The sequence below is a fragment of the Actinia tenebrosa genome, unplaced genomic scaffold (genome assembly GCF_029948245.1).
Source record: "Actinia tenebrosa isolate PJP-AT-01 unplaced genomic scaffold, QUT_ActTen_1.0 PGA_scaffold17__23_contigs__length_9995812, whole genome shotgun sequence".
NCBI classification, from domain to species: domain Eukaryota; kingdom Metazoa; phylum Cnidaria; class Anthozoa; order Actiniaria; family Actiniidae; genus Actinia; species Actinia tenebrosa.
The window spans coordinates 2,193,876-2,206,866 of NW_028292577.1; the positions used below are offsets into that span (position 1 = coordinate 2,193,876).

The 12,991-nt window shown below is 39.1% G+C and overlaps 3 protein-coding genes across 3 annotated transcripts in view; 2 read left to right on the forward strand and 1 right to left on the reverse strand.

Annotated features, from left to right (window-relative positions):
* LOC116298030 (uncharacterized) overlaps positions 1-12,991 on the forward strand; it is a 116,754-nt gene that overhangs the window by 86,913 nt on the left and 16,850 nt on the right. The window contains exons 74-77 of the mRNA XM_089031668.1: positions 173-1,339; positions 1,895-4,169; positions 4,497-4,629; positions 9,661-12,667. Coding sequence (XP_088887794.1) covers positions 173-1,339; positions 1,895-4,169; positions 4,497-4,629; positions 9,661-12,667 — 6,582 coding nt within the window. The remainder of the gene's footprint in view (positions 1-172; positions 1,340-1,894; positions 4,170-4,496; positions 4,630-9,660; positions 12,668-12,991) is intronic.
* LOC148910206 (uncharacterized) lies at positions 4,797-6,993 on the forward strand. The gene is made up of 4 exons (XM_089031667.1): positions 4,797-4,898; positions 5,214-5,364; positions 5,529-5,704; positions 5,926-6,993. The coding sequence occupies exons 1-4, from the start codon at positions 4,864-4,866 to the stop codon at positions 6,956-6,958; spliced, it is 1,395 nt and encodes a 464-aa protein (XP_088887793.1). The 5' UTR covers positions 4,797-4,863; the 3' UTR covers positions 6,959-6,993.
* On the reverse strand, positions 7,185-9,323 carry LOC148910207 (uncharacterized). Its single transcript, XM_089031666.1, has 3 exons — positions 9,220-9,323; positions 8,756-8,913; positions 7,185-8,610 (listed from the first exon to the last, which is right to left on the reverse strand). The coding sequence occupies exons 1-3, from the start codon at positions 9,252-9,254 to the stop codon at positions 7,274-7,276; spliced, it is 1,530 nt and encodes a 509-aa protein (XP_088887792.1). The 5' UTR covers positions 9,255-9,323; the 3' UTR covers positions 7,185-7,273.

Genomic DNA, 12,991 nt, shown 5'->3' on the forward strand with positions numbered 1-12,991 from the left:
TTGCTGAATCTTATTTTGTTATCTTTAAACAGATCCTTGACCATTATAAGAAATAACTTGCCTAGTTCTAAAAATAGCTCGCTCTAATGTGAATTACTAGCAAATAATAAATCATATAGCTTCATACAGTTTGATTATTATTTATTAAAAAGATAATATTTTGCTTTGGAAGGTTGGAGTAATGTTGGATGTCATGAACCAGACTGCCCAGGCACGCCAAACTGCTTTAGCAGAGGATTCTGCAATACTACTAATCGAGAAACGCCAGAGTGCACAAACTGTATGAAAGGATGGATGGGTCCCGCCTGTAATGACCCGTGTGTTCATGGTAACCCTGAAAACGGACGCTGTATCTGCAATCCGTGTTATACTGGAAGCGGATGCGAAATAGAATGCTCCGGACAAGGTGAATGCGTTTCTGGAGAGTGTGAATGTAACAACATAGCAGGCGATGCCTACGTTGGGAAAAACTGTGAACTTCCTGGATGCCCTGGACGTGATCGAAACTGTGAAGGTCATGGTTTCTGTAACATAAAGCTCCAAAGATGCGAGTGTTATCCAGGCTGGACAGGAGATGCCTGTGACACTCTAGACTGCCCTGGATCGCCGCCATGTTCTGGACATGGCGACTGTAGTAATACCAACCCAAGAAAGTGCAACTGTCATAGGCAATGGGCGGGTGAGATATGTGAAACACCATGTGTCAATGGAATAAACTATGGTAATATATCAGGATGCATATGCTCTCCATGCTTCTCCGGTGTTGGCTGTAATCTTGAGTGCTCGTCGAATGGCAAATGCGAGAACGGAAAGTGTTATTGTGACAAAGACAAGGGTTTCAAAGGAGATGTGTGCGCCATTCCTAGCTGCCCAGGCTGGCCTTTAGATTGTACTGGACACGGAACATGTAACAAAGCTACGTTGAAATGTCTTTGTAACTCAGGCTGGTCAGGAAAAGCTTGTGATATTCCCGACTGTCCCGGAACACCTGACTGCAACGGTAGGGGAGCGTGCTTGCCTCCTATTAAAGAAGGTAGTTTTCCTAAATGTAATTGTTTTAAAGGATGGATGGGCGTTGCCTGTGAATTACCTTGTAAACATGGATCTCCAACAGATAATATATGTACATGCGAACCATGCTACAACGGACCTGCTTGTAATATGCTATGCTCAAATCGAAGTTCGCAGTGTGTAAATGGTGTTTGTGAGTGTGGATTTGACGGATGGCGAGGAACACACTGTGAAAGGAAGGGGTGCCCGGGATATAAAAAAGATTGTTCGGGACACGGGCAGTGTCTGAGTGCGGCTGGAAAATGTATCTGCGATTCTGGGTGGAGCGGTAAGTCGTAAAAAAAATATGTCGTATTATAAATTACAAATATAAAAATTATAATTAAAAAGCAAAATTAAGATGGAAATATCCTGTAATGTCTTAATTAAAACGGACTCAAGATGGCCGTCCCATCGGTAAAAAGGTCTATTAGTAGTAGTAGTAAAGGATATTATACTCCTACACATTTAATTGACAATATACAATGTGAGTGGCGGATCTGGTTTTTTTTTTTTTTTTTTTTTTTTTAATTCTTTACAATAAATAAGTTTTTGTATAAACGTGTTATTTCAGAAGATGTCCAGTTTAGAAGTGAGAAGACTTGAAACATTCTATGACTGAAATAAACTGCTTAGGCTTATGATAAAGTACCGTCTTTAAATAGTAAATATATTCAAACGCTATCATAATAAGAGGTCACTTTTACACTCAAAGTTATACCTTTTTGTTGAGCAATCCAGAGTCCAGTGGCTTTTTAATGCACTGGATGTCGTATTTTGAGGGTATTAAGATAAATGTTTTCCTTAATTGTAAGAGTTAAGTGAATTATCTTTTTTTTCAAAGGGATTGGATGTGAAAAAACCGACTGCCCTGGAGACCCTGACTGTAACAATCGTGGAGTATGTATACCAGCAGAGACTCCATATTGCGGCAACTGTGAAACAGGCTGGACTGGTATAGCGTGTGAAACCCCCTGCCTCAACGGCACACAAAGTAAAAAGGATCCAAGGTTTTGCGACTGTGATCCATGTTACACGGGAATAAACTGCGACGGACTCTGTTCTGGTCGAGAAAATGCGACATGCGTAAACGGCACATGCCAATGCGGATTTGAAGGGTGGCGGGGACCTAGATGCGAGAAGAGAGGTTGTCCTGGATGGGGTACAGATTGCACGGGTCACGGTACCTGTAATAGTGCCACTGGAGAATGTGAATGCAGTACTGGTTGGAGTGGTAGAGGATGTGAGATCCCTGACTGTCCGGGAACACCTGACTGCAACGGAAATGGGGAATGCGTTGCCTCAGAGATACCATATTGTTCCTGTAATTCCGGCTGGATGGGGGCTGCTTGTGACGTTCGTTGTGTGAATGGGACTCCGACCAAAAGTAGCGATGGAAATTATATATGTAACTGTGAAACGTGCTACAGCGGAATATCTTGTGACAAAGAATGCTCCGATCACGGAAACTGTAAGAACGGAACATGTGACTGTGGTTTCGATGGCTGGAGGGGATCTTTGTGTGACAGAAAAGGATGTCCAGGGTGGAAAACCGACTGCAGTGGACATGGTTCATGCTTAGCTGATGGTTCTTGCTACTGTAATCCCGGATGGTCTGGTGATGGCTGCGATAAACCACAATGTCCAGGAGGCGGAAACTGTAACGGTCACGGGGTATGTGATGGAAAGAACCATGATCCTCCTGTATGTGTGTCTTGTGACGCAGGCTATTATGGTAATGATTGCGGTACCAGATGTTACAATGGGACAGTTGTTGATCGTCAAAACGGTAAACAATGTCAGTGTGATAGTTGTTTTACTGGAGTATACTGCAACAAGGAGTGCGATCTACATGGCAAATGTGTAAACGGAAAATGTCAATGTCAAAGTGGATATCGAGGAGAGAAATGTGAAACAGTTGGGTGTCCAGGAATAGGCTCAGATTGCAGTGGACACGGTGTTTGTCTCAGCGTTAACCAACAGTGCAGTTGTTATAAAGGCTGGAAGGGAGATGGCTGTGATGTTCCCGACTGTCCTGGAACACCAGATTGTAATAACAAAGGAGCATGCGATGGATCTGTCAATCCTCCTCTTTGTGTTAACTGCACCAATCAAACCATGGGTCCTGCCTGTGAGCTCGCCTGCATCTATGGTGTAGAGTATCCTCCAAATAGTGCCATCTGTAAATGTAGTCCATGTTATCAAGGACTCTCATGTGATAACGAATGCTCAGGACATGGATCATGTAATAATTCGAAGTGTCTGTGCGCTGCGGGAAGAAAAGGGGAAAATTGCCAATCTTTGGATTGTCCTGGAGAGCCAGACTGCAGTAAGCACGGCGTTTGTGTAAAAGACGACGCATCTCCAATTCCTAGATGTCTATGCAACCAAGGCTTCGACGGGCCTGACTGTAGTAAACTTGTCTGTCCTGGATCTCCAATGTGCAGTGACAGAGGAAATTGTACATTATTGAATGAAGAGCCAAAATGCGTTTGTAATCATGGATTTGCTGGATCCTCATGCGAAAGATGTAAAACAAGTTTTACTGGTTCAGAATGCGAACGTTGTGTTACTAATTACATAGGGTGGCAAGGAAGCTGTGATGTGTATTGCGTGCATGGCAACGCTTCCGTTCCAAATGGAGACATCTGTTCGTGCTATGACGATAATAATAATGGACATTGGAATGGATCAACTTGTGAGCAATGTATGAGTGGATGGGCGTTACCTGATTGTAAAATATGTGATGGTAGCCATGTTGGTGATGAATGTCACATTAAGTGTGTAAAATCTAATGCTCAATATCGTGATCCACGTGATGGAAACTGGGGAATAAAGCTTCTTAAACCGGTATTGAACTGTTTAGCCCGCGGAAGTAACAGCGAAATTTTCGCATGGTTTGGATATGAAAATGTGAACAACCATAACATCTACATACCTGTAGGGCCAGACAACCGATTTATACGTCCCAAGTTAGTCATCACTCCCGGAGGACAAGACGGTTTCGTAAGGAAAGCCAATGGACAAGGATTCGGCAACTTTGTTCCGCTGACTAATGAAAACTTTGGACAACCGACAAAATTTACACCAGGATTACACAAAAGAGTCTTCAAAGTTAGGTAATACATCTTAAAAATCATTATAGGAAATTTTCAAAATGATTATATTTTGTTGGTATGTATATTTATTTTATTTTTGGGTGCACGCACTAAATCCTTGAACATTAATTAGTGCTAATTAGTACTATTTCATACAGAATCCTTTGTTTTCTATTGTTTATTCATCACCATTTAGTACTAAAAGTTAGTATTTGTTTCGCGGGTTTAGTCCGTGCACCAAATTTATAAAAATAAGAAGTAGAATTAATTTACTTTTGTTGTTGTTGTTGTTGTTATGTAAATATTGAATTTTATAATTATTTAACTGGGTTTTTCTTTTAATTAAAGGCTTGACAATGATTTACCAGTGGTCTGGGTCCTCGCTTATCCTTTGTCAAATCACCGCATCACAGTCCATGTAAACTCGTCTATGGTGAACAGCAAAGCTTGCATCAATAACGAAATAGACTCTCGACGAAATGTAAGTATCTTCTTCTGGCATTTTACAGGAAACAAACTGCATATCATGAAATGTTATGTCTCTTTCTTGCTTGTCTTTTTAAAATTCTACTTTTACCTAAATCGGTATACTGGATTTTATCAATAATGATCGAAGAAATAATAATTACGTCACAACCAAATAATAGGCGACTTGCACTAAGAAATCACGTGACTTCTTGGATGGCAAACGCGCGCTATGTAAACAAACATCAAGATGGCCGCCGTCGCACCGGAAGGCGACAAAAACAGGTTAGTACAACCACTTAGACGTAACTTTTTAGCTTTTTTCTACCAAATATTGGTACCCATGGAGTCTTCAAGCATATTTTACTTTTCGATTGGTCCGAAAGAAAAATTCTTACGCTAATTTTTTCACCAAATCCAAAGCCGCTTCCTGTTTGTTATCGCAACTTTTTTTCGTGGTCTTTGACCTGGGACTTGCTTTTAAAGGGTTTTCCCCTAGAAAACTTTAAAAACAATACACTCTAAACACAGGACTTTATCCTTTGCTTTACTTTTCGCGAATTAAAATCGTCTTATTCCGAATTTTCACAATTCGTGTAGACCAACAAACAACTATGTTTGTTGTGTTCCTAAATGCACAAGCGATGGTCGACGTGATGATGGTTTGTCATTTCACCGCTTCCCTTGTCGAGAGGAAATAAGAAAACAGTGGTTTGTTAAAATACGAAGAGACATCGGAGAAAACTTTAAGGTAAGATTTTACGTTGGTTACTGTTCGTTACTAAATTTTTTACTAGATTTTATTGGTCAGTCTTATTTTACAGCGTCAAACTCGCTAAAAAATTTATTTGTATACAAAGCATATGTGAGCAGAAATAATTTACGAGTTTTTATGAATATTTATGCCTCGATTAGATAACATCGAACACCAGAGTATGTTCAAGACATTTTGACACTGATCAATATGAAGAAGAAAAGGATATATGTGGGCGCCGAAGATTAAAAAAGCATGCTATACCAACTCAGTTTGCATGGACCATCAACAAGCCTCCCAGACGCGTACTTGTGAGGAAGTTGCCAAATGCTGCTATGTAAGTAATAAACAATTCATGTTAATCATGCAAAGAGAAAGAGAAATCAAAACTTAACAAATGCTCTTGTTTTATCTTTTTCAGTACAATTTGCTTATTAGTTGTTTTATATATATGTTGCTTTAAAAATTAAAGAAAAATTTATAGACATATAACACTATATTGAATGAAAAACCCAAAATACTTTCCTTTTAATAGCATCATTATGCATTTGTTTGTAGAAACAGATATACAACTGGAACTGATGTTCTTGAAAATGAAATAACAAAACTAAAGAAGGAAATAGAAGACCTGAAGGCCAGATTATCTGCCATGAAGATCTACAAATTTGGATGTGAAAGATTCACAAATGATAGCAATTCCATCAAATTTTATACTGGATTTCCTTCATATCAGCATTTTATTTTATTTTATGAATTTGTGCAGCCCTCTGCAGAAACCATGACATACTACTATGGAAGTAATATATCAGTTGGGCGCCCAGGCAGCAAAAAAATGTTACTTATTGATGAACTATTCCTATTTTTGGTTAGAATAAGACTGGGGTTGAAACTATTTGACCTGTCACATAGGTTTAATGTCAGTGAGTCAACTGTAAGCCGTAAGATTATTACCTGGGCCAATTACTTGTACTTCTTCCTTGGGATGCAGCCTATTTGGCCTTCTTTTCACACTGTTAAACAAAATATGTCCCCCCTATTTAAAATGTTATACCCAACTACCCATTGCATTATTGATTGCACAGAAATAAAAGTGCAAGTCCCAACATCCCTGAAACTGCAATCCCAGATGTACAGCAACTACAAGAGCTCAACCACTCTTAAAGGCTTGATTGGAATCACACCAAATGGTGCAGTGTGCTTTGTCAGCTCTCTGTATACAGGCTCAATTTCAGACAAAGAAATAACTGCACAGTCCGGTATTTTAGATCTTTTAGAGCCCCATACTAGCATTATGGCTGATAAAGGCTTTGACATTGATGATCTTTTAGTGAACAAGACAGTAGATCTTAACATACCCCCTTACTTATTAGAAAATAGTCAACTTAAGCCACAAGAAGTCATAGACACAAAGAAAATAGCCATGTTAAGAATTCATGTTGAAAGGGCTATCCGAAGGATAAAAGAATTTCACATTTTTGATGGCATTGTTCCCCTATCTTTACTAGGAAGTGTTAACCAGTTGTGGACTGTGTCATGTTTGTTGACTAACTTCCAAGGCCCCTTAATAAGAAGGGATTCTTCAAGGGCCTAGGGTCTAAATTTATAATAAATATTCATGCCAATTTACTCAGTTTTATGGTAATATATATATAATGAAAACAAGAGTCATATAATTGGCAAAATAATTTAATTAAAATTGGTGTTCTTGAATTAATTCAACTTTTTATCTTTTCATGAAAAAGATTTCAATTGATATAAATTAATTTGAAATAAATTAATTGAATAAAATATATTGTAATAGTTGTTTTATGGCAATACTTATTAATAATATTTTTTACGTATTGCATAAATTATCCTTTTTTCAGTGTTATTTGAATTTACCTAAGAAATAACACAGATGATTGCATTATGTTATATAGTAAGTAAAATAAAAGGTATCAACTCTGTCTTTGCTCTCTTGAAAAAAATTTCTGTCAAATAGAATTCTCTCATGAAAATAAAGATCACTACTTACAAAGCAAAAAAAGTCACACCATTGTAAACAAGTAATAGCTAGCTGACATTGTATTTGGTAAAAAAACTCATGTTTTCGTTTAAGAGCAAAGTGATTGGTGTCCTTGTCAAAAGTTAAATAATTCACATCATGTAAGCTTTCAACATCTTTACATACAACTTTAATTTCAAGCAAACCAAAAGGACTCATAGCATTTTCAGTGGCTAGTTCCATGTCAAAGACCTTGCGATCAGGAGAACACCCTAACCATGGGCAAACAGGATGAATAACAAGACCACATGGATATAAGTTAACAGAACTGTTTTTTACTTTGGTTGCATAGTTATAGGCTGCATATGGTTCCATCTCAATTCCCTTCTTCATTGCTGCTGTTTGGACATGACGGGTTGGGTCTAGTTGCTTGCATAAAGACTTGAAGTTAGCTTGTCTTTTAGCTACTATGCCAAATTTACTGGCTGTTATTCTTTTCTTCCTTAAAGTGTGCCAAAGTTGACACTCACTTTGGTCTCTAGTTCTTTCTTCTAAATGAAAGGACATTTCCTCATCAACTCTTAAGGAGGTTAGTGTAGCTAATTGCTCAGCATTTAAACAGGAACTGAAATTATTGGTAAAAGAGGTGTTGCTGGTCAATGGTAAGGAAGGAAAATCAGTATTAGCATAATCATTAATGATATAGGAGGAAGTAAGCTTCTGTTGATAAGATAAAATGCAACCTATAGGAACTTTGCCAAATCTTGTAGAAATTGCAGGGAGGTTTGTATCAGACATGTCAGGTAAAAGGGTACATATGAGAGGTACAGGCTCTAGAGCTTTCAGGTTTTCTTTGTAAGTAGAGTCTAGCAGCAGGTATTGGGAGGCAGGGGAGTACAAAGAGCTCTTTATAGATTTAGTATAGTCCGCTCCTTCTCTAGTTTTCTTGACAACCACTTGATCAACACATTCTGGCGTGATCTTTTTTCCCCTAGGAATATTCCACCTTTGTGCTGACATAGTGCAGGTAAGTTCATCGGGCAATGCTGTTAGACCCAGCTGCTTGCAGTGTGCAATCAATAGTAAAAGTGCCAGGGTATGTTGACAGGCTCCTCCTGCACCAGCCACGCACGAACATTTCCCATATAAATTCTTGTTTTCCAGTAGGCACACAATAAATACTGAATGTGGCTTCTCTGATTTTTTCATCGAGCGAAAACATTTACTCTCTATCGTTGCCTCTTCTTGACTATAGCGAACTAAGAGAAAAAGTCAAATTTTAACAGAGTCCATTGAATATACAAGCACGACAAAGTACAGCCAGAGTTAACAACTAGTACAACAGCACAAGCATTGACCGTTTTTAAAGCTTTTTCGTACATTTTAATTCCCCAAAAAACTCACCTTTATAATCATGGAGATATCCTGTTTCGGCAAAAAATTTGTAGGCTTTTTTCAGACTCGTTGAACCTCCGCCAGTCTTTTTGGCAAATGACTCTACGTCGCCAAACGACAGTTCAGGCATCCTGGTAAGGTCAAGCGACCCTTTTTTCGCCGGCTCGCTAAAGAATTAGATCAATAACGATGAAATACGTCCTTGGAATGGAAATGTTTACTAACATTTCATGAGTCTGTGTATCGTTTTTAAAGTTTTCTAGGGGAAAACCCTTTAAAAGCAAGTCCCAGGTCAAAGACCACGAAAAAAAGTTGCGATAACAAACAGGAAGCGGCTTTGGATTTGGTGAAAAAATTAGCGTAAGAATTTTTCTTTCGGACCAATCGAAAAGTAAAATATGCTTGAAGACTCCATGGGTACCAATATTTGGTAGAAAAAAGCTAAAAAGTTACGTCTAAGTGGTTGTACTAACCTGTTTTTGTCGCCTTCCGGTGCGACGGCGGCCATCTTGATGTTTGTTTACATAGCGCGCGTTTGCCATCCAAGAAGTCACGTGATTTCTTAGTGCAAGTCGCCTATTAGAATAAAGTACGCTTCGATATTGCCATCACGTTCATTAAGTTCAGTATTGGAATGCCAAATGCAAAAAGGTTATTTCCATCCTTAAGTCTGTCCGAATAGGGAAAAACTGTGCCCGAGGTCTTCAAGGCTTTGAATATACGGACCGAGATCGTTAGGCTGAGGCCCATTTTTTATGGTCCAGGACACATCGTTTTCTATATTCGGACCAACTTTAGGATGGTAAATTACTTTTTTTTATGGTTCAGTATCCCAAAAATAGAAGCTTTGTTAATTTATATAGATTGGATTGGTTTTTTCCATCAACTTATTTTTCTTCACTTTTCTAATTTAGAACTCTCAGCTCTATGAAAAGTGCGTCTGCAAAGATGGTTTCTGGGGGGAAGCATGTGAAAATACTTGCCCTGGAAGCCGTGATGCTCCTTGTTACCTACATGGCGTCTGTAATTCAACTAGTGGATCGTGTTCTTGTGACATAAACTGGCAAGGAGATGAATCGTGTAAGACATGTACTGTAGGATGGCAAGGACTAGACTGTTCCATCGTCGTACAAAATCCTAATAACCATACTGCTGCTTTGTTTGGGCATGGGAATTTCATAACTTTGGACGGAGTAGCTTATCGTTTTCTTGGAAACGGGGAATATCATCTCTTCACCAGTCCTACCATTCCTTTCGAGGTTCAGTGCCGCATGATCACGTGCTTTTTATCAAGTTCCTGCATCAACGCAGTTGGATTTAGAATCAGTAACACAGTGCTTCTGATCCATTCTCGATTTACAACCGATGGAAAGCCAATAGTGTATTTAGATGGAATTCAAGTCTTTGCGTTGGAGGTGAATGTTGGCCCAGTAAATTATGGATTCATTTTGAAGAGAGTTTCTTTACTGAGATTTGCTCTCGTTAGTAAGCTTGGTATACGTATTGATATTCGAATGTTTGATCGCTACCTCGATGTACACATGCATGTGGCTAATAATTCATATTGTATTAATGGGACAGGATTGTGGGGAAATTGCAACAACAAACCATTCGATGACTTTTTAAATTCTAGCAGCCAAGAGCGAATCCCAGATCAAGCATATATCCATGACGTATTCGGCCCATCTTGGAAAGTATTGCCTATCAGTAGTCTGTTCAAATATGAGCTTAACGGATATCATGAAGAAAGATATTTGAGCGGTGGTGGCTATTCGCTTTTATTCAACAATACTGGTGTACAAACAGGAGAGATTTACAGTTTTTCATCATCTGACATTACAGTCGAATTCATGATAAAACTTGTAGGAACGTCAGGAACAGTCATATCGTACACAACAACTGAAACATTTGCTGTTACAATAACTTCTGGAACAGTTAAATTACAGTACGCAGATACCGTACTTGAAACATTAGTTGGTCCTCAAATAGGGAAATGGAATCACATCAGTATTGTATGGTCAAAAACAAACAAAATAGTACAGTTTTATCTCATCGATGAGAGTGGACGAGTCAACCGCCGAAACTTTCCAATAGTTAACGAGGTAAACATCTTCGAACCGGGAGGTATACTTGCCCTGGGATATTGGCGTCCATCCCCTACTGGTCGAGGTAGAGCCCCTCCAGAAAGTTTTGTTGGAGAGCTTGATGAACTGCGCATCTGGAACAAAAAACTCGATCCCCAGACAATCTCTTCTAACTGGAAAGTCAACTTGGACTGCCGTCATTCACTGGACCTTGCAAGTTTGTGGAAGTTTAATGAAGGGCAGGGAAGTATTGCAAAAGACTGCATCTCCACAGCTCACATAAATTTACCGTCTTCAATCTGGCGCCCACCAACATGGGTGTATTCTACTGCTCCTATTTCTCCTTTCTCTGTTGATAAAGCAAAAGTTTATAGTTTACGTTTCGATATTTTGTTGCCATACACAGACGTCGAGAGAAAGTGTACAGAAGTCGTTCTTGATTCTAATATTAGATCGTCTTGTCCTAAGTTGACTCCAAGTCTTTTAATGTTCTACTACAGCGTTTGCCTAACAACCGTATCAAGAACTGGAAACTTAGATAGTGCCTACTGGGTTATGTTGGTGGCTTCTGATTTCTGTACATTCATAGAACCGTCAAGACCGTCGTGGTATGTCAAGCATATCTGCAAACATGTCCGAAGGTACAACTTCCCAGAGTGGGTTGGATCCAACTGTGAACGTTATTGTCAGTTTGGCCTACAGCATCCTTTTGAAGCTGACATCTGTGAATGTGAGTATGGATTTTATGGGAAGAACTGTAGTAATGAATGTCCAGGAGGTTACAACAAACCTTGCAATGGTCTTGTCTCATGCAATCCAGAAACTGGAACTTGCAATTGTCCCCTTAATGCAAACGCATCAAGCGATTGTACCAAGTGTCTTCCCGGATGGACTGGAAAAGACTGCTCTATTGCAGTTTCCAATGCAACTGGTAATGCCTCTATCAAGATCTCATACTGCCAGGGTTATGGCGTCTCACACTATGCTACTTATGATGGGGCTGCCTTTAACTTCGGGACTTCTGGTGAATTTTATGCCATCAAAACTGTGGATTTTGAAGTTCAAATACGCCAAACTCCTTGTGGTAATAGTTCCTTTTGTATTACGTCTCTCGCTGTGAGAACTGGCCTAGCAAATGTTACCATTAGAGCAGCCTTGAACAACACTGGATCAGAGCGGGTATGGGTTAACAGAGTTCTCACAAAAGCAGCTTCCGTTAAGCTAAACGAAGACTTCGTTTTTATTAAGACCTCTCCCAGCACATTTGAGGTTTCGAACAACTTGACCCTCGGAAACAAGACCTTGCTAAGAGTGAAAGCCTGGAAGAAATATTTGTCATTTGAAATCATAGCGGAGTCAAAGTTGTGCAAGAAGGCTACGGGACTGTGCTCATCGTGCGATGAGAATGTAGAAAATGACTTCATTGACTCTAATGGGACAACCTTCTGGGGTAAGAATGCAACTCAAGATCTCATCATAAGAAAATTAACATCACAATGGAGTGTTCAAGCTAAGCATTCTATGTTTATATACGATTCGACTACTTATCACGAGAAGAGGGCCATAAGCACGTCAGGATATTGCTTACAATTCAAGGGCTCAGTAACAAACATTATGAATGTCGAGTTCAATGGAGCAAAAGATTTGACTCTTCAGCTGTTTATCAAACTCAGCGCAGTTGGTGGAACCATCATGTCGTACGCCAGAACAAATACGTTTGCTATTGTCAACGATGCAACAGTCAAAATCTACCTTGGAGCAAATGTGTTCGATACGGCTGGAGTCTTACAACTAAACTCATGGTACCAAATATCAATCGTTTATCAGCGATTATCAGGTAAGGATAAGATAATTTAGTTCACAATCTTTTAAAATAACTTTTTTTCTGGTTCATCCATTCTAAAATGAACGTCTTACTGCAGTGTAAATACTGAATACTGCACACTGAGTAGGATATTTCCAGACTATAATCCTATGTTGAAATAAAGTACTGAATAAGGAATTGAATGGGTGGGAATGCGGTTATTTTGGTATGGTTTTGACTTCTAAACGACTTTCTATAATTTACATAAAAACCTTGAAGACTGTGTAATATGCAGTATTCAGTACTTACAAGACGAAAGTGTTTTTCCTGTAACAAATTACCAGGCAATCATTGATA

Bases quoted from the DNA above. Each gene is read 5' to 3' on its own strand.
- LOC148910206 (XM_089031667.1), top strand. From the start codon at position 4,864: ATGGCCGCCGTCGCACCGGAAGGCGACAAAAACAG. The intron at 4,899-5,213 runs GTTAGTACAACC...CAATTCGTGTAG, and splicing joins CCGGAAGGCGACAAAAACAG to ACCAACAAACAACTATGTTT. The intron at 5,705-5,925 runs GTAAGTAATAAA...ATTTGTTTGTAG, and splicing joins AAGTTGCCAAATGCTGCTAT to AAACAGATATACAACTGGAA.
- LOC148910207 (XM_089031666.1), bottom strand. From the start codon at position 9,254: ATGGCCGCCGTCGCACCGGAAGGCGACAAAAACAG. The intron at 8,914-9,219 runs GTTAGTACAACC...CTAATTCTTTAG, and splicing joins CCGGAAGGCGACAAAAACAG to CGAGCCGGCGAAAAAAGGGT. The intron at 8,611-8,755 runs GTGAGTTTTTTG...TTTTTCTCTTAG, and splicing joins ATATCTCCATGATTATAAAG to TTCGCTATAGTCAAGAAGAG.